Source organism: Salvelinus namaycush, chromosome 11 (assembly GCF_016432855.1).
Source record: "Salvelinus namaycush isolate Seneca chromosome 11, SaNama_1.0, whole genome shotgun sequence".
NCBI lineage: Eukaryota > Metazoa > Chordata > Actinopteri > Salmoniformes > Salmonidae > Salvelinus > Salvelinus namaycush.
In genome coordinates, this window is record NC_052317.1 from 44,373,456 (window position 1) to 44,395,933 (window position 22,478).

The window sequence follows — 22,478 nt, forward strand, 5'->3', positions numbered from 1 at the left end:
GGGGCGGCAGGTAGCCTAGTGGTTAAGGCGTTGGGCCAGTAACCAGAAGGTTGCTAGATTGAATCACGACCTGACGATGTAAAAAAATCTGTCGTTCTGCCCCTGAACAAGACAGTCTGGTAGGCCGTCATTGAAAATAAGAATTTGTTCTTAAATGACTTGCCTAGTTTAAAAAATAAAAATAAGCAGTGGTGGAAAAAATACCCAATCGTCATACTTGAGTAAATGTAAAGATAGCTTAATAGAAAATGACTCAAGTAAAAGTCACCCAGTAAAATACTACGTGTCTAAAAGTATTTGGTTTTAAATATAATTATACTTAAGTATTAGAAGTAAAAGTATAAATCATTTCAAATTGCTTATATTAAGCAAACCAGACGGCACCATTTTCTTGTTTTTTAATTTATTTACGGGTAGCCAGGGGCAACACTCCATCACTCAGACATTATATACAAATGAATCACTTGTGTTTAGTGAGTCCTCCAGATCAGAGGCAGTAGGGATGACCAGGGATGTTCTCTTGATAAGTGCTTGAATTAGACCATTTTCCTGTCCTGCTAAGCATTCAAAACGTAACAAGTACTTTTGGGTGTGAGGGAAAATGTATGGAGTAAAAAGTACATAATTTTCATTAGGAAAGTAGTGAAGTAAAAGTAAAAGCAGTCAGAAATATAAAGAGTAAAATACAGTGCATATACCCCAAAAAACGACTTAAGTAGTACGTAAAAATATTTATACTTAAGTACTTTACACCACTGTACATAAGCAATGAACAGTATAAAAGTCGACTGAACGGTAATAGCACAGAAATAAAACCTGAATAAGATTGTTTATAGTTACAAGCCGTGACGCTAGGTGGCACCCGTTCGCCTTTACAGCATAGAGCGCGCATTAAACATATCAACGAAGAAGAAGTACAGCAACATGGCGTCAGCTGTCACAATGTTTTTGTTGTCATTTTTGTCCAACGTATTGTTCATTTTGGAGGCAGCGGATAGCGATTTCCTGAGTACGTTAGGCGCATGCTACAAACCTATCCGGGACGGTAGACCTACATCTGTCAAGTAAGTGGTCGTTGATCAGAGATGTTTTTAGAAGAAGAAAATAACCGCAAAGATTTTCTCAGTAGACTACTGTGAAGTTACATAAGGGAGTGAATGTTATTTATAATAAGGGTTACATTGAGAAAATCGGACCCCTTCAATTAAAATGAATGGCCATCCCGTCAGCAAAATATATACTGTACAAAAATATAAATGCAAAATGTAAAGTGTTGTTCCCATGTTTCATGAGCTGAAATAATAGATCACAGAAATGATCAATATGCACAAATTTGTTTACATCCCTGTTAGTGAGCATTTCTCCTTTGCCAAGATAATTCATCCACCTGACAGGTGTGGCATATCAAGAAGCTGATTAAACAGCATGATCATTACACAGGTGCACCTTGTGCTGGGGACAATAAAAGGCCACTCTAAAATGTGCAGGTTTGTCACACAACACAATGCCACAGATGTAAAAAATGTTTGAGGGAGCGTGCAATTGGCATGTTGACTGCAGGAATGTCCACCAGAGCTGTTGCCAGAGAATTTAATGTTCATTACTCTACCATTAGCCGCCTCCAACCGCAGACCACGTGTAACCACGCCAGCCCAGGGCTCTCATTTACCAACAGTGCGTAGAAAAGCTTCTAAATTAACGTGTACAAAGAAAATGTAGAATGTTCGCAAGTACAAAAAAAGTTGCTCGTACGCTTGATTTACACACACCTGTAAGTATTTTTCCTTTTATAAATCAGACACGTTCTAAAACACCATACTAGTGCACTTGAAGTCTCATTTACATAAAGAACCGCCCTAAATGTCCATTTATGGTCACAAACCTTCCCTTTTAAAGCTGCAAGAAATGTCACTAATTTCTGTCCGCCAACAAAGAAGAAATCAAAGAAGACAAAGAAAAACAACTTTTCGGATGCGGAAATAGAACCTTTGATCACCAAAGTGGAAGCAAAACAAGCCGTACTTTTTGGAGCCCTCAGCAATGGCTTGACAAATAAGAGAGAAAAAAATATTACCTGGGAGCAGGTTAGAGCTGTGGTAAAATCTGCCTCATCTGAGTGCAGAACAGTTAATGAAATGAAAAAGAAATGGTTTGATTTGAAAACAAAATGGATATAAGTGCAACAGGAGGAGGGCAGAGTGACTCTTCACTGTCTGCTATGGACCAGTGCATTGGCACTGTAATCGGAGAGACCGCAGTGTCTGGCATCATTTGTGATACTGAGGACCCTCTCCCAGACCCTGAAGGAATACCGGACACACCGACTGATGGTAAGTCAAGCTTTATTTTCGCAACCATATTCAGACATGGACCACATCTAAATATTTTTTTATTGACAATAAATATAACAAATATATATATATATATAACCATCAACTGACCCCTCAGCCATCCCAGACCTACCAGAAGGGTATCCCCTGACCCCTCAGCCATCCCAGGCCTACAAGACGGGTGTCCCCTGACCCCTCAGCCATCCCAGGCCTACCAGAAGGGTGTCCCCTGACCCCTCATCCCCAGGCCTACAAGAAGGGTGTCCCCTGACCCCTCAGCCATCCCAGGCCTACAAGAAGGGTGTCCCCTGACCCCTCAGCCATCCCAAGCCTACAAGAAGGGTGTCCCCTAACCCCCTCAGCCATCCCAGGCCTACCAGAAGGGTGTCCCCTAACCCCCTCAGCCATCCCAGGCCTACCAGAAGGGTGTCCCCTAACCCCCTCAGCCATCCCAGGCCTAGAAGAAGGGTGTCCCCTAACCCCCTCAGCCATCCCAGGCCTAGAAGAAGGGTGTCCCCTAACCCCCTCAGCCATCCCAGGCCTAGAAGAAGGGTGTCCCCTGACCCCTCAGCCATCCCAGGCCTACCAGAAGGGTGTCCCCTGACCCCTCAGCCACCAGGCCTACCAGAAGGGTGTCCCCTAACCCCCTCAGCCATCCCAGGCCTAGAAGAAGGGTGTCCCCTAACCCCCTCAGCCATCCCAGGCCTACAAGAAGGGTGTCCCCTAACCCCCTCAGCCATCCCAGGCCTAGAAGAAGGATGTCCCCTAACCCCCTCAGCCATCCCAGGCCTAGAAGAAGGATGTCCCCTAACCCCCTCAGCCATCCCAGGCCTACAAGAAGGGTGTCCCCTAATCCCCTCAGCCATCCCAAGCCTACAAGAAGGGTGTCCCCTAACCCCCTCAGCCATCTCAGGCCTAGAAGAAGGGTGTCCCCTGACCCCTCAGCCATCTCAGGCCTAGAAGAAGGGTGTCCCCTGACCCCCTCAGCCATCCCAGGCCTACAAGAAGGGTGTCCCCTTTGGCGAGCGCTTCAGCTGTACCGCAGGTTTTGATTGACGCAGTCCTGAAACAACAAGATGAGATCAACACATTAGTTATTGGACTCAAACAGCAGCTGAAGGACGTACGCAACGGCCCGAGAGAGAGAGAAATCAATCATTGCAATCAAAAATGGCATTCCACTGAATGATCCACCCAGACCCGATGAGCCCATACCTGACAGGGAGTTTCCCACCACCCAGACCCGATGAGCCCATACCTGACAGGGAGTTTCCCACCACCCAGAGCCCTGGCACTGAGGACCAGAGTCAACATCATACAATGGTTTTAGGTATCTGTTCTCCCAATCATTGTAATCAAATCGACAAGGAAAACACATTTACATCGCACCAGAATTTATTGTCTCACATGTTTGACACAATCAACAAGTTCTTTCACTGTCGTGGAGCACATTGCAAAGCCTTGAGAATGTAGCAAACCTAAACAGGAATTGGCACATTTGTATTACATTCACATAGTGGCATTTTAAAGGAATGTCATTTCAGAGGCAAACCTTACAAGGCTGGTATTGCAGTGTGCCTCCTGTCCCAGACAAGCACAGCACAACGCCCTTTCAGCAGGCCTATGGTGCACTCCACTGTTGTTCTGGTGTGTGGGCTTGGTTGTACCTGGCCTCTTGTTGGTTTGTGAGGGGAGTCATCAGCCATGTTTTTAATGGGTCTCCTGCTGTTATGAACACAACATACTGTTTCCCAGTAGAGGTCTAACGAGGCAAATAAAAAGCTCGCTAATAAAACATACGCCATCTGTCTTCAACAGCTCCTTCCTGGAGGTTAAGGCCCGACTGAGAGGCCCGACTGAGAGGCCCGACTGAGAGGCCCGACTGAGAGGCCCGACTGAGAGGCCCGACTGAGAGGCCCGTATGAGAGGCCCGACTGAGAGGCCCGACTGAGAGGCCCGACTGAGAGGCCCGACTGAGAGGCCCGACAGAGAGGCCCGACTGAGAGGCCCGACTGAGAGGCCCGACAGAGAGGCCCGACTGAGAGGCCCGACTGAGAGGCCCGACAGAGAGGCCCGACTGAGAGGCCCGACTGAGAGGCCCGACTGAGAGGCCCGACTGAGAGGCCCGTATGAGAGGCCCGACTGAGAGGCCCGACTGAGAGGCCCGTATGAGAGGCCCGTATGAGAGGCCCGTATGAACTGTTCTGCACAATGAATGAGTCATGTGTCCCACCTGGCCATTTGGCCACTACATTCAACAAAGCCAAATGTGAATCACAGATGACCTGCACGTTGACAGAGCGGAAACCTTTTCTGTTGACGAAGTTGAATTCGTTCAATGACGGTGCTTTTATTGGGATGTGGGTGCAGTCAATTGCTCCTGCGACATTGGGAAATCCATCTACGGTATGGAAATACCCTTTTCCCTCTGTCCTGTTGCACGGCAGTGTACGGAAACTGTATGTATTGTGGAGGTCAATGAAATAAAGCGACATAGGACTTGCAGGCAGTATTCGTCTCCTGGTTGGTTGGGAAATGCCAGACCGATCCGCCATCTCCCGTTGGAATGTTCCAGTGGCCAGAAATCCCAAGGTGGAGAGGACTTTGGGTATGCACTGGGATGGTATTGGTACTTTTCATCTCCTTTTCTAATACTGGAGAGAGTTTGGTTGCAGAGATACAATAAAATATGCCCTTGGAAAACGAAATCGACTAATAAGCCAAGCGTCTCTCTCAGCAAAAAATAACATCTGCACGCTCATTGAAAACTCCCTGTGTAATGCAGCTTGTACCAGATCCTCCAGCAATGCAAGATTAGCCATTTTGGACACAATGCCTCAGTGTTGACTTTATATATTATTTAACAGGTTTAACTAAATTGTCTTTTCTAATTGACTTTATTATTCAATTAAGCTTAAATGGTTTCGGAGTTTTATGAATTCGATAGAAAACTATTAGTAGCTTAAGTGTCTATAAAATAAATACATTAATAAACTATTCATGTATTATGTTTTGTCTTCATAGTTTATGATTTGGTCCAGTATGTCAATTCTTTCTCCATTTTTGCTGGATGGTATTTCATTATGCAGTTTGACTTTTCTACCACAAGGTGCTGTGCGTACGCAGGGTCGAGAGATTACATTTACACACATTCTCAAGTATAAGTACAAATTGATAAATCCTACACTTTGCTTAGAAAGGATCGCACTCAGCATGGTTTACTAACACTTCTGTTCGTAGGCAACATGGATAAATGAGGGCCCTGGACCTCCACTTCCTGCTTCTTCACCTGCGGGAATCGTCTGAGACCAGCCACTCAGACAGCTGATGAAACTGAGGAGTATTTCTGTCTGTAATAAAGCTCTTTTGTGAGGCAAAAACAAATTCTAATTGGCTGGGCCTGGCTCCCCAGTGGGTGGGCCTATGCCCTCCCAGGCCCACCCATGGCTGTGCCCCTGCCCAGTCATGTGAAATCCATAGATTAGGGCCTTTTGAACTGTAACTCAGTAAAATCTTTGAAATTGTTGCATGTTGCGTTTTTATATTTTTGTTCAGTATATTTTATAAAACTACCTGAACACTCGGGGGAAAAGAAAAAAAAGTGACCATCCCCTATACGTCATAATAATAATTAAAACATGTCTACCATTTACCCTCACTTCTTGGACAGACCAGAGCCTTAGATATGCCATTTTATAAACGGTTCTTCCTCTTGTCAGCATTACATGGCAGGAATTTTGATCGCGCACAGGGCTGCTGGCCAGAAGGTTGTGGATTCACAGACCATAGTAGGAGTAGGAGTAGGAGTGGACACGAGTAGATAGTAGATAGTAGGAGTGGACACGAGTAGATAGTAGATAGTAGGAGTAGGAGTGGACACGAGTAGATAGTAGATAGTAGGAGTGGACACGAGTAGATAGTAGATAGTAGATAGTAGGAGTGGACACGAGTAGATAGTAGATAGTAGGAGTAGGAGTAGGAGTGGACACGAGTAGATAGTAAATAGTAGATAGTAGGAGTGGACACGAGTAGATAGTAGATAGTAGGAGTGGACACGAGTAGATAGTAGGAGTGGACACGAGTAGATAGTAGGAGTGGACACGAGTAGATAGTAGGAGTGGACACGAGTAGATAGTAGGAGTGGACACGAGTAGATAGTAGATAGTAGGAGTAGGAGTGGACACGAGTAGATAGTAGGAGTAGGAGTGGACACGAGTAGATAGTAGATAGTAGGAGTAGGAGTGGACACGAGTAGATAGTAGATAGTAGATAGTAGGAGTAGGAGTGGACAGATCTTTATAGTAAAAGCATTGCATGAATCTATCACTGTATTTACAGATCCAAGAAAAAAATAGCCTTTTATGAACATTTCATGCAAGTCTACATAATTTAACATATTAACAGAATATGTTTTTATACAATACAAGTTACAGAAATTACAGGCTAAGAATGGACCGAGAGATAGTCCTATGTGTTCATCGTATCATATTTCTCCAAGGCCAAATCAGTGTGTCTTGTTTGCAACAAAACTGTCCTTGTTTCAAAATAATTTTATCTGAGACGTCATTAGGAATCTGAGCATGGTACTTTTAAAAGTAGACCTACCTTTCCACCCCAGACAGAGTAGTCCTACCTTTCCACCCCAGACAGAGTAGACCTACCTTTCCACCCCAGACAGAGTAGTCCTACCTTTCCACCCCAGACAGAGTAGTCCTACCTTTCCACCCCAGACATAGTAGTCCTACCTTTCCACCCCAGACAGAGTAGACCTACCGTTCCACCCCAGACAGAGTAGACCTACCTTTCCACCCCAGACAGAGTAGTCCTACCTTTCCACCCCAGACAGAGTAGACCTACCTTTCCACCCCAGACAGAGTAGACCTACCTTTCCACCCCAGACAGAGTAGGACCTACCTTTCCACCCCAGACAGAGTAGAACCTACCTTTCCACCCCAGACAGAGTAGACCTACCTTTCCACCCCAGACAGAGTAGACCTACCTTTCCACCCCAGACAGAGTAGGACTACCTTTCCACCCCAGACAGAGTAGAACCTACCTTTCCACCCCAGACAGAGTAGTCCTACCTTTCCACCCCAGACAGAGTAGTCCTACCTTTCCACCCCGGACAGAGTAGAACCTACCTTTCTACCCCAGACAGAGAGGAACCTACCTTTCCACCCCAGACAGAGTAGAACCTACCTTTCCACCCCAGACAGAGTATAACCTACCTTTCCACCCCAGACAGAGTAGAACCTACCTTTCCACCCCAGACAGAGTAGAACCTACCTTTCCACCCCAGACAGAGTAGAACCTACCTTTCCACCCCAGACAGAGTAGAACCTACCTTTCCACCCCAGACAGAGTAGAACCTACCTTTCCACCCCAGACAGAGTAGAACCTACCTTTCCACCCCAGACAGAGTAGGACCTACCTTTCCACCCAGACAGAGTAGACCTACCTTTCCACCCCAGACAGAGTAGGACCTACCTTTCCACCCCAGACAGAGTAGACCTACCTTTCCACCCCAGACAGAGTAGTCCTACCTTTCCACCCCAGACAGAGTAGTCCTACCTTTCCACCCCAGACAGAGTAGAACCTACCTTTCCACCCCAGACAGAGTAGACCTACCTTTCCACCCCAGACAGAGTAGACCTACCTTTCCACCCCAGACAGATTAGGACCTACCTTTCCACCCCAGACAGAGTAGAACCTACCTTTCCACCCCAGACAGAGTAGACCTACCTTTCCACCCCAGACAGAGTAGACCTACCTTTCCACCCCAGACAGATTAGGCCTACCTATCCACCCCAGACAGAGTAGACCTACCTTTCCACCCCAGACAGATTAGGACATACCTTTCCACCCCAGACAGATTAGGCCTACCTTTCCACCCCAGACAGAGTAGTCCTACCTTTCCACCCCAGACAGATTAGGCCTACCTTTCCACCCCAGACAGATTAGGCCTACCTTTCCACCCCAGACAGATTAGGCCTACCTTTCCACCCCAGACAGAGTAGTCCTACCTTTCCACCCCAGACAGAGTAGTCCTACCTTTCCACCCCAGACAGAGTAGTCCTACCTTTCCACCCCAGACAGAGTAGTCCTACCTTTCCACCCCAGACAGAGTAGTCCTACCTTTCCACCCCAGACAGAGTAGATCTACCTTTCCACCCCAGACAGAGTAGATCTACCTTTCCACCCCAGACAGAGTAGTCCTACCTTTCCACCCCAGACAGAGTAGTCCTACCTTTCCACCCCAGACAGAGTAGACCTACCTTTCCACCCCAGACAGAGTAGACCTACCTTTCCACCCCAGACAGAGTAGGCCTACCTTTCCACCCCAGACAGAGTAGAACCTACCTTTCTACCCCAGACAGAGTAGAACCTACCTTTCCACCCCAGACAGAGTAGAACCTACCTTTCCACCCCAGACAGAGTAGAACCTACCTTTCCACCCCAGACAGAGTAGAACCTACCTTTCCACCCCAGACAGAGTAGTCCTACCTTTCCACCCCAGACAGAGTAGTCCTACCTTTCCACCCCGGACAGAGTAGAACCTACCTTTCTACCCCAGACAGAGTAGAACCTACCTTTCCACCCCAGACAGAGTAGAACCTACCTTTCCACCCCAGACAGAGTAGAACCTACCTTTCCACCCCAGACAGAGTAGAACCTACCTTTCCACCCCAGACAGAGTAGACCTACCTTTCCACCCCAGACAGAGTAGAACCTACCTTTCTACCCCAGACAGAGTAGAACCTACCTTTCCACCCCAGACAGAGTAGACCTACCTTTCCACCCCGGACAGAGTAGGCCTACCTTTCCACCCCGGACAGAGTAGGACTACCTTTCCACTCCGGACAGAGTAGTCCTACCTTTCCACCCCGGACAGAGTAGGCCTACCTTTCCACCCCAGACAGAGTAGGACTACCTTTCCACTCCGGACAGAGTAGGCCTACCTTTCCACCCCAGACAGAGTAGGCCTACCTTTCCACCCCGGACAGAGTAGACCTACCTTTCCACCCCGGACAGATTAGGCCTACCTTTCCACCCCGGACAGAGTAGGACCTACCTTTCCACCCCGGACAGAGTAGGACCTACCTTTCCACCCCGGACAGAGTAGGACCTACCTTTCCACCCCGGACAGAGTAGGACCTACCTTTCCACCCCGGACAGAGTAGGCCTACCTTTCCACCCCAGACAGAGTAGACCTACCTTTCTACCCCAGACAGAGGAGGCCTACCTTTCCACCCCAGACAGAGTAGTCCTACCTTTCTTCCCCAGACAGAGTAGGTCTACCTTTCCACCCCAGACAGAGTAGGTCTACCTTTCCACCCCAGACAGACTAGGTCTACCTTTCCACCCCAGACAGACTAGGTCTACCTTTCCACCCCAGACAGACTATGCCTACCTTTCCACCCCAGACAGAGTAGTCCTACCCCAGACAGAGTAGGCCTACCTTTCCACCCCAGACAGAGTAGGCCTACCTTTCCACCCCAGACAGAGTAGTCCTACCTTTCCACCCCAGACAGAGTAGACCTACCTTTCCACCCCAGACAGAGTAGAACCTACCTTTCTACCCCAGACAGAGTAGAACCTACCTTTCCACCCCAGACAGAGTAGACCTACCTTTCCACCCCAGACAGAGTAGGCCTACCTTTCCACCCCGGACAGAGTAGGACTACCTTTCCACTCCGGACAGAGTAGTCCTACCTTTCCACCCCGGACAGAGTAGGCCTACCTTTCCACCCCAGACAGAGTAGGACTACCTTTCCACTCCGGACAGAGTAGGCCTACCTTTCCACCCCAGACAGAGTAGACCTACCTTTCCACCCCGGACAGAGTAGACCTACCTTTCCACCCCGGACAGATTAGGCCTACCTTTCCACCCCGGACAGAGTAGGACCTACCTTTCCACCCCGGACAGAGTAGGACCTACCTTTCCACCCCGGACAGAGTAGGACCTACCTTTCCACCCCGGACAGAGTAGGACCTACCTTTCCACCCCGGACAGAGTAGGCCTACCTTTCCACCCCAGACAGAGTAGACCTACCTTTCTACCCCAGACAGAGGAGGCCTACCTTTCCACCCCAGACAGAGTAGTCCTACCTTTCTTCCCCAGACAGAGTAGGTCTACCTTTCCACCCCAGACAGAGTAGGTCTACCTTTCCACCCCAGACAGACTAGGTCTACCTTTCCACCCCAGACAGACTATGCCTACCTTTCCACCCCAGACAGAGTAGTCCTACCCCAGACAGAGTAGGCCTACCTTTCCACCCCAGACAGAGTAGGCCTACCTTTCCACCCCAGACAGAGTAGTCCTACCTTTCCACCCCAGACAGAGTAGGTCTACCTTTCCACCCCAGACAGAGTAGGCCTACCTTTCCACCCCAGACAGAGTAGGCCTACCTTTCCACCCCAGACAGAGTAGGTCTACCTTTCCACCCCAGACAGAGTAGATCTACCTTTCCACCCCAGACAGAGTAGGTCTACCTTTCCACCCCAGACAGAGTAGGCCTACCGATGCAGGCTTTAACTGCTGGCTACTCTTCTTCTGTGGTTTAACCCAATGAGAGAAGGACACAAGTGTTTTCCTAAAAGCTGTCTCGGTTTAAACGTCTTCTATTGTACAGAAAGTTAATGGCTTAATCAATTGATAGTGACGGAATTCGATTACTTCCCAAGCAAAGTCAATTTTTTTTGGTCTCCTCAGCTATCGAAGGTCGTAGCTCAGCCTCAATATCAAATCACCTAAAAAATGATATCCCCATACGCATCGGAGTCACGTCTTTCCCAGCTTCACTATATATACAGCAGTATGTGGACACTCCTTCAAATTAGTGGATTCAGCTATTTCAGCCACACCCGTTGCTGACAGGCCCTAACCTGTTTCAGCATGACAATGCCCCCGTGCACAAAGCGAGGTCCATACTGAAATGGTTTGTCGAGATCAGTGTGGAAGACCATTGAATGGCCTGCACAGAGCCCTGACCTCAACCCCATCGAACACCTTTAGGGATGAATTGGAACGCAGACTGCGAGCCAGGCCTAATCGGCCAACATCAGTGCCCAACCACACTAATTCTCTTGTGGCTGAATGGAAGCAAGTCCCCCTGCAGCAATGTTCCAACATCTAGTGGAAAGCCTTCCCAGAAGAGTGGAGCCTGTTATAGCAGCAAAAAGGGGACCAACTCCATATTAATGCCCATGATTTTGGAATGAGATGTTCGACGAGCAGGTGTCCACATACTGTCCTGGTTTTAACAGCCCTTCACTGACACGGAGGTAGGCTATTTAAAGAGTGCATTGTGGGTTGAGGAAATGGCCGACAAATCTATGGAAGTAGCAGCCTATAGCCTAATGTCTGTCAAACAGGAAGGACCACCTCTTCTTTCTTAAACAGGAAGAAATAGGCTCCAACACAAAGCCCTCTTATTGTTAGTAAAGTCTAATTAAAATGAAGACTGTTTAAATGAACCTTCCTCGAATTTCAGCACCATGAGCTGTTACTTTTCTGATCGATTGTGGCTGCTGCTGCTTCAAGTTTCAGCACCACAATGTCAGTTACTAGAATCTGGCTTATTGTGAGGTCAATAACTGCATAATGAGGTCAATAACTGCATAATGAGGTCAATAACTGCATAATAAGGTCAATAACTGCATAATGAGGTCAATAACTGCATAATGAGGTCAATAACTGCATAATAAGGTCAATAACTGCATAATGAGGTCAATAACTGCATAATGAGGTCAATAACTGCATAATGAGGTCAATAACTGCATAATAAGGTCAATAACTGCATAATGAGGTCAATAACTGCATAATGAGGTCAATAACTGCATAATGAGGTCAATAACTGCATAATGAGGTCAATAACTGCATAATGAGGTCAATAACTGCATTATGAGGTCAATAACTGCATTATGAGGTCAATAACTCAATGACCCAAGTGTATGTTTTGGGACTGGGCCCAAGTGTATGTTTTGGGACTAGGCCCAAGTGTATGTTTTGGGACTAGGCCCAAGTGTATGTTTTGGGACTAGGCCCAAGTGTATGTTTTGGGACTAGGCCCAAGTGTATGTTTTGGGACTAGGCCCAAGTGTATGTTTTGGGACTAGGCCCAAGTGTATGTTTTGGGACTGGGCCCAAGGGTATGTTTTGGGACTAGACCCAAGTGTATGTTTTGGGACTAGACCCAAGTGTATGTTTTGGGACTAGACCCAAGTGTATGTTTTGGGACTGGGCCCAAGTGTATGTTTTGGGACTGGGCCCAAGTGTATGTTTTGGGACTGGGCCCAAGTGTATGTTTTGGGACTGGGCCCAAGTGTATGTTTTGGGACTGGGCCCAAGTGTATGTTTTGGGACTGGGCCCAAGTGTATGTTTTGGGACTGGGCCCAAGTGTATGTTTTGGGACTGGGCCCAAGTGTATGTTTTGGGACTGGGCCCAAGTGTATGTTTTGGGACTGGGCCCAAGTGTATGTTTTGGGACTGGGCCCAAGTGTATGTTTTGGGACTAGGCCCAAGTGTATGTTTTGGGACTAGACCCAAGTGTATGTTTTGGGACTAGACCCAAGTGTATGTTTTGGGACTAGACCCAAGTGTATGTTTTGGGACTAGACCCAAGTGTATGTTTTGGGACTAGGCCCAAGTGTATGTTTTGGGACTAGGCCCAAGTGTATGTTTTGGGACTAGACCCAAGTGTATGTTTTGGGACTAGACCTAAATCAAACATTATTTTCAGAAGAAATGTTCAACTCTCCTCCTGAACTGCCACTGTAGACCTATACAGCACAGCCATTGGTTAATAAGGAGCACACAAAAAAAAATGTTTTTATCAGGAAGAGCAGAGCATGCTGGGGATCAGGGTTGGAATATCCAGTGGGTAACACAGCCTAGTTTTATTCACACCATCCCAGCAGCGCAAAACACTCAGGAAGGAAGTACATTTTCTTATAAATATAACTTTGCTATGTGCTTCTAATGCACTTTGTACAGCCTGCTGTATAGTCTACTGTATAGTCTACTGTATAGTCTGCTGTATAGCCTGCTGTATAGTCTACTGTATAGCCTACTGTATAGCCTACTGTATAGCCTACTGTATTTCCTACTGTATAGCCTGCTGTATAGTCTACTGTATAGCCTACTGTATAGTCTACTGTATTTCCTACTGTATAGCCTGCTGTATAGTCTACTGTATAGTCTACTGTATAGCCTACTGTATAGTCTACTGTATAGTCTACTGTATAGTCTACTGTATAGCCTACTGTATAGTCTGCTGTATAGTCTACTGTATAGTCTGCTGTATGGTCTACTGTATAGTCTACTGTATAGCCCTACTGTATAGTCTGCTGTATAGTCTACTGTATAGCCTACTGTATAGTCTGCTGTATAGCCTACTGTATAGTCTACTGTATAGCCTACTGTATAGTCTACTGTATAGCCTGCTGTATAGTCTGCTGTATAGTCTGCTATATGGTCTACTGTATAGCCTACTGTATAACCTACTGTATAGTCTACTGTATAGTCTACTGTATAGTCTACTGTATAGCCTACTGTATAGTCTACTGTATAGTCTGCTGTATAGTCTACTGTATAGTCCGCTGTATAGTCTGCTGTATAGTCTGCTGTATAACCTACTGTATAGCCTACTGTATAGTCTGCTGTATAGTCTGCTGTATAGTCTACTGTATAGTCTACTGTATAGTCTGCTGTATAGTCTACTGTATAGCCCTACTGTATAGTCTGCTGTATAGTCTACTGTATAGCCTGCTGTATAGTCTGCTGTATAGTCTGCTATATAGTCTACTGTATAACCTACTGTATAGTCTACTGTATAGCCCTACTGTATAGTCTACTGTAGAGTCTGCTGTATAGTCTGCTATATAGCCTACTGTATAACCTACTGTATAACCTACTGTATAGCCCTACTGTATAGTCTACTGTATAACTTACTGTATAGCCTACTGTATAGCCTACTGTATAGCCCTACTGTATAGCCCTACTGTATAGCCTGCTGAATAACCTACAGGCTATGGATCATTTTATTGAGACCACAGTGAATAGCCTGTAAGCTCATTTTTATACTATCGGACGTCAATATCTAGCCTAATAATAGCAACTCATAACTAAAATACTAAGAAATATTGAAATGTCATCATCAATTACAAATGACATGACCCTCCCCTAGACTATGTTAAAACAAATACTAAACCCTCTCCTTGACTGAAATGTTAAGCATGCCACCCCCCCCCCCCCCCCCGTTTTCCTCCAGGTGACCATTCTGTAAAATACGCTCCATCCCTAAACTCCCTGACGAAAGCCATGCAGCCGAAACGCGTCGGATTTTTTAAAACCTTGTTTCTATTGAACATGCCATACTAATAAAGGCATTTTAATTCATTATATGAAGAGTGCCTTGGTCCTCTTTTCATTTTTGATGACCAATTATCCCCTTTTACCAAAGAGCACGTTCTGTCTACCAACATTTACTATTGTGTACCTTAGTAGCGCTTCCCTTCCTCCTCTTTCTACCTATGGAGGTTATTTTATTTTATTTTCTACATCCCTAAACAGTGTTTTATTAACAAACTCCCATTACATTGAATCTGTATCTTTAGAAATAGTGCAGGAAATGGAGATACATGCTGTTTGTTCATGTCATTTCCCAGGACATATCCCCGGCCACATGTATCTGAGCTGTTTGTTCTTGTCATTTCCCAGGACATATCCCCGAGCACATAAATACCTGAATGTATCTGAGCTGTTTGTTCTTGTCATTTCCCAGGACATATCCCCGACCACATGAATACCTGAATGTATCTGAGCTGTTTGTTCTTGTCATTTCCCAGGACATATCCCCGACCACATGAATACCTTAATGTATCTGAGCTGTTTGTTCTTGTCATTTCCCAGGACATATCCCCGGCCACATGAATACCTGAATGTATCTGAGCTGTTTGTTCTTGTCATTTCCCAGGACATATCCCCGGCCACATGAATACCTGAATGTATCTGAGCTGTTTGTTCTTGTCATTTCCCAGGACATATCCCCGGCCACATGAATACCTGAATGTATCTGAGCTGCCAGCAGTTTGGGACTGGAGGAACATCGAGGGGAAGAACTATGCGAGCATCACGAGGAACCAACACATTCCACAGTACTGCGGCTCGTGCTGGGCCATGGGATCTAGCAGTGCGATTGCCGGTAATTTCTCCTCCACAATCATATTCAATGTTGCCAAATTAAAGTCCTCCAATAATACACATTTTACAATTTTTGGACTGATATAACTCACTGTGACTTGTTACAATGTAACAACTTTGTAACAATGAACTTACCGTGAACTATTAACTTGTTACAATGTAACAACTTTGTAACAATTAACTTACCGTGAACTATTAACTTGTTACAATGTAACAACTTTGTAACAATTAACTTACCGTGAACTATTAACTTGTTACAATGTAACAACTTTGTAACAATTAACTTAACGTGAACTATTAACTTGTTACAATGTAACAACTTTGTAACAATTAACTTAATGTGAACTATTAACTTGCTACAATGTAACAACATTGTAACAATGAACATAACGTCATTACATTGTTACAAATGTCACTCCGTATTATATTTCTTTACATAAGAAAAATGTATTTTTACAGGCCAACCTTTTATCATAAGTGATCTAATAAACTTATTTAAAGTCTCTAATATATCAATACATTTGATGAAGTTTATTTTTTATTTTTTCCCCAGACCGTATCAACATCAAGCGTGGTGGTACCTGGCCGTCAGCCTACCTGTCTGTCCAGAACGTGATAGACTGTGGCCGTGCTGGGTCCTGCTACGGAGGAGACCACACAGGGGTGTACCAATACGCTCACCAGAAGGGCATCCCTGACGAGACATGCAACAACTATCAGGCTAAGAACCAAAGTAGGGCCTGTAACATGGAATTTAACATTTTGGTTTTTAATCCTGCATTTTGTTTTGATTTGTGCTAGTTCCTCATAGGGCCTGATTTGTATCTGGGTGATAAGAGATTAGTTTTGGTAACTATTTTTCTGTACGCGCTAGTTTAAAGCAGTGCACTATGGGGGATAGGGTGCATGGATTGTTACATTTGAATTTTGTCTCATAGCTTCGTCACCCATCCATGTGCATAATTTCCATTCACAATTACACTTTGGCAGTTTACATTACATTTTCCGTCACTCACCCTTGTGATCTCTATGTTCTACAGAGTGTGAGTTGTTCAACCAGTGATCTCTATATTCTATAGTGAGCTGTTCAACCAGTGATCTCTTTGTTCTACAGAGTGTGAGCTGTTCAACCAGTGATCTCTTTGTTCTACAGAGTGTGAGTTGTTCAACCAGTGATCTCTATGTTCTACAGAGTGTGAGTTGTTCAACCAGTGATCTCTATGTTCTACAGTGAGTTGTTCAACCAGTGATCTCTTTGTTCTACAGAGTGAGCTGTTCAACCAGTGATCTCTTTGTTCTACAGAGTGTGAGCTGTTCAACCAGTGATCTCTATGTTCTACAGAGTGAGCTGTTCAACCAGTGATCTCTATGTTCTACAGTGAGCTGTTCAACCAGTGATCTCTATGTTCTACAGTGAGCTGTTCAACCAGTGATCTCTATGTTCTACAGTGAGCTGTTCAACCAGTGATCTCTATATTCTACAGTGAGCTGTTCAACCAGTGATCTCTATATTCTACAGTGAGCTGTTCAACCAGTGATCTCTATGTTCTACAGAGTGTGAGCTGTTCAACCAGTGATCTCTATGTTCTACAGAGTGTGAGCTGTTCAACCAGTGATCTCTATATTCTACAGTGAGCTGTTCAACCAGTGATCTCTATGTTCTACAGTGAGCTGTTCAACCAGTGATCTCTATATTCTACAGAGTGAGCTGTTCAACCAGTGATCTCTTTGTTCTACAGAGTGTGAGCTGTTCAACCAGTGATCTCTATATTCTACAGAGTGAGCTGTTCAACCAGTGATCTCTATGTTCTACAGAGTGTGAGCTGTTCAACCAGTGATCTCTATATTCTACAGTGAGCTGTTCAACCAGTGATCTCTATGTTCTACAGAGTGTGAGCTGTTCAACCAGTGATCTCTATATTCTACAGTGAGCTGTTCAACCAGTGATCTCTATATTCTACAGTGAGCTGTTCAACCAGTGATCTCTATATTCTACAGTGAGCTGTTCAACCAGTGATCTCTTTGTTCTACAGAGTGTGAGTTGTTCAACCAGTGATCTCTATATTCTACAGAGTGTGAGCTGTTCAACCAGTGTGGGACGTGTTCCTCTGATGCGTGTGCTGTGGTGCAGAACTACACCCGGTGGAAGGTAGGAGACTACGGGGAGGTGTCAGGACGAAACCAGATGAAGGCTGAGATATACACCAACGGGCCTATCAGGTGAGATCCGTGTTCTTCGGTTAGTCATGTTAACATTTCTCTCAGTCAGAAGAACAAAATAACAAGTAAAAGTTTTTTTTTTTTTTTTTAATTTAGTAGAAAATAAGAGTTTCCCTTTTTGATATCAACAAAATGCCCTATTTTAGCCTTGAGTGTTGTTCAAATGTATAAAGTTAGTAATAAATATATGTAGTAAAATGTCTTTGTAACTTGTGTTTTTTTAATTGTTCGTAGTAAAATGTCTTTGTAACTTGTGTTTTTTAATTGTTCTTTCTTTTGATAAACCTCATTCTCACATTGTGGCTGTTGTCCTGTCCTCAGCTGCGGTGTGATGGCTACGAAGGGCCTGGAGGCGTATCGTGGTGGTGTGTTTGCCGAGTTCCACCCCTTGTCTCTAATGAACCATATCATCTCAGTAGCAGGCTGGGGGGTGACGGAGGACGGGACGGAGTACTGGGTGGTCCGCAACTCCTGGGGAGAGCCTTGGGTTAGTCTCTCTTGTTCAATATATTCATTATTACACTTGTATGGAATATTTACTCATTGAAAGACTGGACGACATACGCAATATATATAAAAGTATGTGGACACTCCTTCAAATTAGTGGATTCGGGCTATTTCAGCCTCACCCGTTGCTGACAGGTGTATAATTTTGAGCACACAGTCATGCAATCTCCATAGACAAACATTGGCAGTAGAATGGTCTTACTGAAGAGCTCAGTGACTTTCAACGTTCCCGAAAAGATGTCTGGGTTCAAACATCTTCTATTGTACAGAAAGTGAATAGCTTAAGCAAGATGGCGCCGACAGTCATGGCAGCTCTGCTTCTAGCGTCTAAGCAACTTTGCAGTATTTTGTTTTTTTGTGCTCCAAAACACCACCGGCGGAGTGGATCCTTTGTTCGTACCCCACAGGGCAATTTAACTTATTTCAGAAGCTCCAAGACTCCGCTGGCGGAGAAGAGGTATTCGGAGTGGAATTATAGTCCGACTCAGGAGGCATGTACACCATCCTCCACTTCCGAGTATATTACTCGCTAATGTTCAGTCTCTGGATAATAAAGTAGACGAGCTCAGGGCGAGGATCTCCTTCCAGAGAGACATCAGGGATTGTAACGTACTCTGTTTCACGAGAACATGGCTCTCTCGGGATATACTGTCCCCGTCCATACAGCCAGCTGGGTTCTCAGTACATCACACAGACATGAATAAAGAACTCTCCGGATATACTGCCCCCCTCCATACAGCCAGCTGGGTTCTCAGTACATCACACAGACAGGAATAAAGAACTTTCTGAGAAGAAGAAAGGCGGGGTCTATGTTTCATGATTAACGACTCACGGTGTGACTGTGGTAACGTACAGAAACTCAAGTCCTTTTGTTCACCCGACCTAGAATACCTCACAATCAAATGTCGACCGTATTACCTCCCAAAATAATTCTCTTCGGTTATAGTCACAGCCGTGTATATTCCCCCTCAAGCTGATACCACGGCGGTCCACAAAGAACTACACTGGACTATGCAAACTGGAAACCACATATCCTGAGGCTGCATTTTATTGTAGCTGGGGATTTTAACAAAGCAAATTTGAGGAAAACACTACTGAAGTTCTGCCTACACATTGACTGTAGTACTCGCTCTAGAATAACATTGGACCCCTGCTACTCAACTTTTCGAAATGCCAAGAAGGCGAACACCGAGGTCTTGCTTCCGGACAAGCTAAACACCTTCTTCGCCCGCTTTGAGGATAACACAATGACTGTCGCCCCGTAGCACTCACTTCTGTCATCATGAAGTGCTTTGAGAGGCTAGTTAAGGACCATATCACCTCCACCTTACCTAGATCCACTTCAATTTGCTTACCGCCCCAATAGATCCACAGATGATGCAATCGCCATCACAGTGCAAACTGCCCTTTCCCATCTGGACAAGAGGAATACCTATGTAAGAATGCTGTTCATTGACTACAGCTCAGCATTTAACACCATAGTACCCTCCAAACTCATCATTAAGCTCAGGGCCCTGAGTCTGAACCCCTCCCTGTGCAACTGGGCCCTGGGCTTCCTGTCGGGCCACCCCAGGTGGTGAAGGTAGGAAACAACACCTCCACTTCGCTGATCCTCAACACTGGGGCCCCACAAGGGTGCGTGCTCAGCCCCCTTCTGTAGTCCCTGTTCACCCATGACTGCGTGGCCACGCACGCCTCCAACTCATCAAATGGTCCACCCACACTGACAACCTCAGGAGGCTGAAGAAATTTGGCTTGGCCCCTAAAACCACCACAGACTTTTACAGATGCACAATTGAGAGCATCCTGTCGGGCTGTATCACCGCCTGGTATGGCAACTGCACTGCCTGCAACCGCAGGACTCTCCAGAGGCAACAGTTTAGAAGGAGATCCCACATATGCTGAGCACTTGTTGGCTGCTTTTCCTTCACTCTGCGGTCCAACTCATCCCAAACATAAACGTAAAATTTGACCTGATTTGTTTTCATCAATTGATAGGCAGAATTATATTACCCCCCCAAGTAAAGTCAAAAACAAATTGTCTCCTCAGCTTTAGAAGGTTGTAGTTCAACCTCTGAATGTCAAAGAAACTTAACAATGACGTCTGTCCTCTGTTACAACACTCACTACCGAGTTCCAAACGGCCTCCGGAAGCAACGTCAGCACAATAACTGTTCGTCGGGAGCTTCATGAAATGGGTTTCTATGGCTGAACAGCCGCACACAAACCTAAGATCGCCATGCGCAATGCCAAGCGTCGGCTGGAGTGGTGTAAAGCTCGCCGCCATTGGACTCTGGAGCAGTGGAAACACATTCTCTGAAGTGATCAATCATGCTTCACCCATCTGGCAGTCCGACGGATGAATCTGGGTTTGCGTTTGGAGAACGCTACCTGCCCCAATGCATAGTGCCAACTGTAAAGTTTGGTGGAGGAGGAATAATGGTCTGGGGCTGTTTTTCATGGTTCGGGCCCCTTATTTCCAGTGAAGGGAAATCTTAACGCTACAGCATACAATGACGTTCTAGATGATTCTATGCTTCCAACTTTGTGGCAACAGTTTGGGGAAGGCCCTTTCCTGTTTCAGCATGAACAATGCCCCTGTGCACAAAGTGAGGTTCCTACAGAAATGGTGTGTCAAGATCATTGTGGAAGAACTTGACTGGCCTGCACAGAGCCCTGACCTCAACCCCATCGAACACCTTTGGGATGAATTGGAACCCCCGACTGCAAGCCAGGCCTAATTGCCCAACATCAGTGCCCAACCACACTAATGCTCTTATGGCTGAATGGAAGCAAGTCCCCCTGCAGCAATGTTCCAACATCTAGTAGAAAGCCTTCCCAGAAGAGTGGAGGCTGTTATAGCAGCAATGTTCCAACATCTAGTGGAAAGCCTTCCCAGAAGAGTGGAGGCTGTTATAGCAGCAATGTTCCAACATCTAGTGGAAAGCCTTCTCAGAAGAGTGGAGGCTGTTATAGAAGCAAAAGGGGGGTACCAACTCCATATTAATACCCATGATTTTGGAATGAGATGTTTGGCGTGCAGGAGCTTCCCTTTCTGTTGATTCTGTTTTGGGTGATTTTATAGATTAGGGCCAAACTGTGTCTTTTAATCATATATACATTTATGATGTAAACACGAAGGGTAACGGGGGACGTACCCACGGAGGGTAACGGGGGACGTACCCACGGAGGGTAACTGGGGACGTACCCGCGGAGGGTAACGGGGGACGTACCCGCGGAGGGTAACGGGGGACGTACCCGCGGAGGGTAACGGGGGACGTACGCGCGGAGGGTAACGGGGGACGTACGCGCGGAGGGTAACGGGGGACGTACCCGCGGAGGCACGGAGGGTAACGGGGACGTACCCACGGAGGGTAACGGGGGACGTACCCACGGAGTGTAACGGGGGACGTACCCACGGAGTGTAACGGGGGACGTACCCACGGAGTGTAACGGGGGACGTACACACGGAGGGTAACGGTGTTTTGTTTTGTGTTTTGCAGGGAGAGTACGGCTGGGCGAGGATCGTAACCAGTGCTTATAAAGGAGGGAAAGGTAACTGGTACAACCTGGCCATAGAGAAGAGCTGTGCATATGGAGACCCCATCATTAAGTAAAGAACAAAAGGAATCGAGTCTCATTTCTGTGGTGTCATAACCATCAGCTGGCTGACCTGATCACTGAATATTAATATTGGAGAATACCGTGCGTCACTCAAACAGTTGACCAGTGCTGCCGTCAACTGGATGTGGTATCAAATGGTTCCCATAGTAGGACATGATCTAGGATCAGTTTAGCCTTTTAGATTGTAGTGAATAAGATTACATGGACAGAGAGGATCTGATCCTAGATCAGCACTCCTACTGACGCTTTGTGAATATGGGACCTGGAGCCTACCTCTTCCTTCATTAGTAGCCCCCCTCCCTCCCTCCCTCCCTCCCTCCTACTGTGAGAGGCTTTATGAATACGGGGCAGTTCTCTGTAACTATCGCTAACTTTACACTGATATTAGGAGTATGTTTAAATCTGAACATCTGTTTCTCAGGCCATGGCTTTCAGCTCACTCAAGGTCCTGCGACGGACTACTACACAACCACACTAAACCACACTAAACTACACTAAACCACACTACACACTAATTCTGCACTGGGCTATTTGACTGGTGTTTATTAACAAATGTTTTTGAAAGAATAAACAATGATTTTTTCCCCCCTTT

General features: G+C 45.9%; 1 protein-coding gene across 1 annotated transcript; it reads left to right on the forward strand.

The window, feature by feature from the left end:
- The first annotated feature begins 914 nt into the window (after positions 1 to 914).
- Positions 915 to 22,478, forward strand: LOC120055686 (cathepsin Z). Its single transcript, XM_039003578.1, has 6 exons — positions 915 to 1,064; positions 15,373 to 15,536; positions 16,089 to 16,268; positions 17,608 to 17,755; positions 18,077 to 18,242; positions 21,766 to 22,478. The coding sequence occupies exons 1-6, from the start codon at positions 925 to 927 to the stop codon at positions 21,877 to 21,879; spliced, it is 912 nt and encodes a 303-aa protein (XP_038859506.1). The 5' UTR covers positions 915 to 924; the 3' UTR covers positions 21,880 to 22,478.

Bases quoted from the DNA above. Each gene is read 5' to 3' on its own strand.
- LOC120055686 (XM_039003578.1), top strand. From the start codon at position 925: ATGGCGTCAGCTGTCACAATGTTTTTGTTGTCATTTTTGTCCAACGTA. The intron at 1,065-15,372 runs GTAAGTGGTCGT...GTCATTTCCCAG, and splicing joins GGTAGACCTACATCTGTCAA to GACATATCCCCGGCCACATG. The intron at 15,537-16,088 runs GTAATTTCTCCT...TTTTTTCCCCAG, and splicing joins ATCTAGCAGTGCGATTGCCG to ACCGTATCAACATCAAGCGT.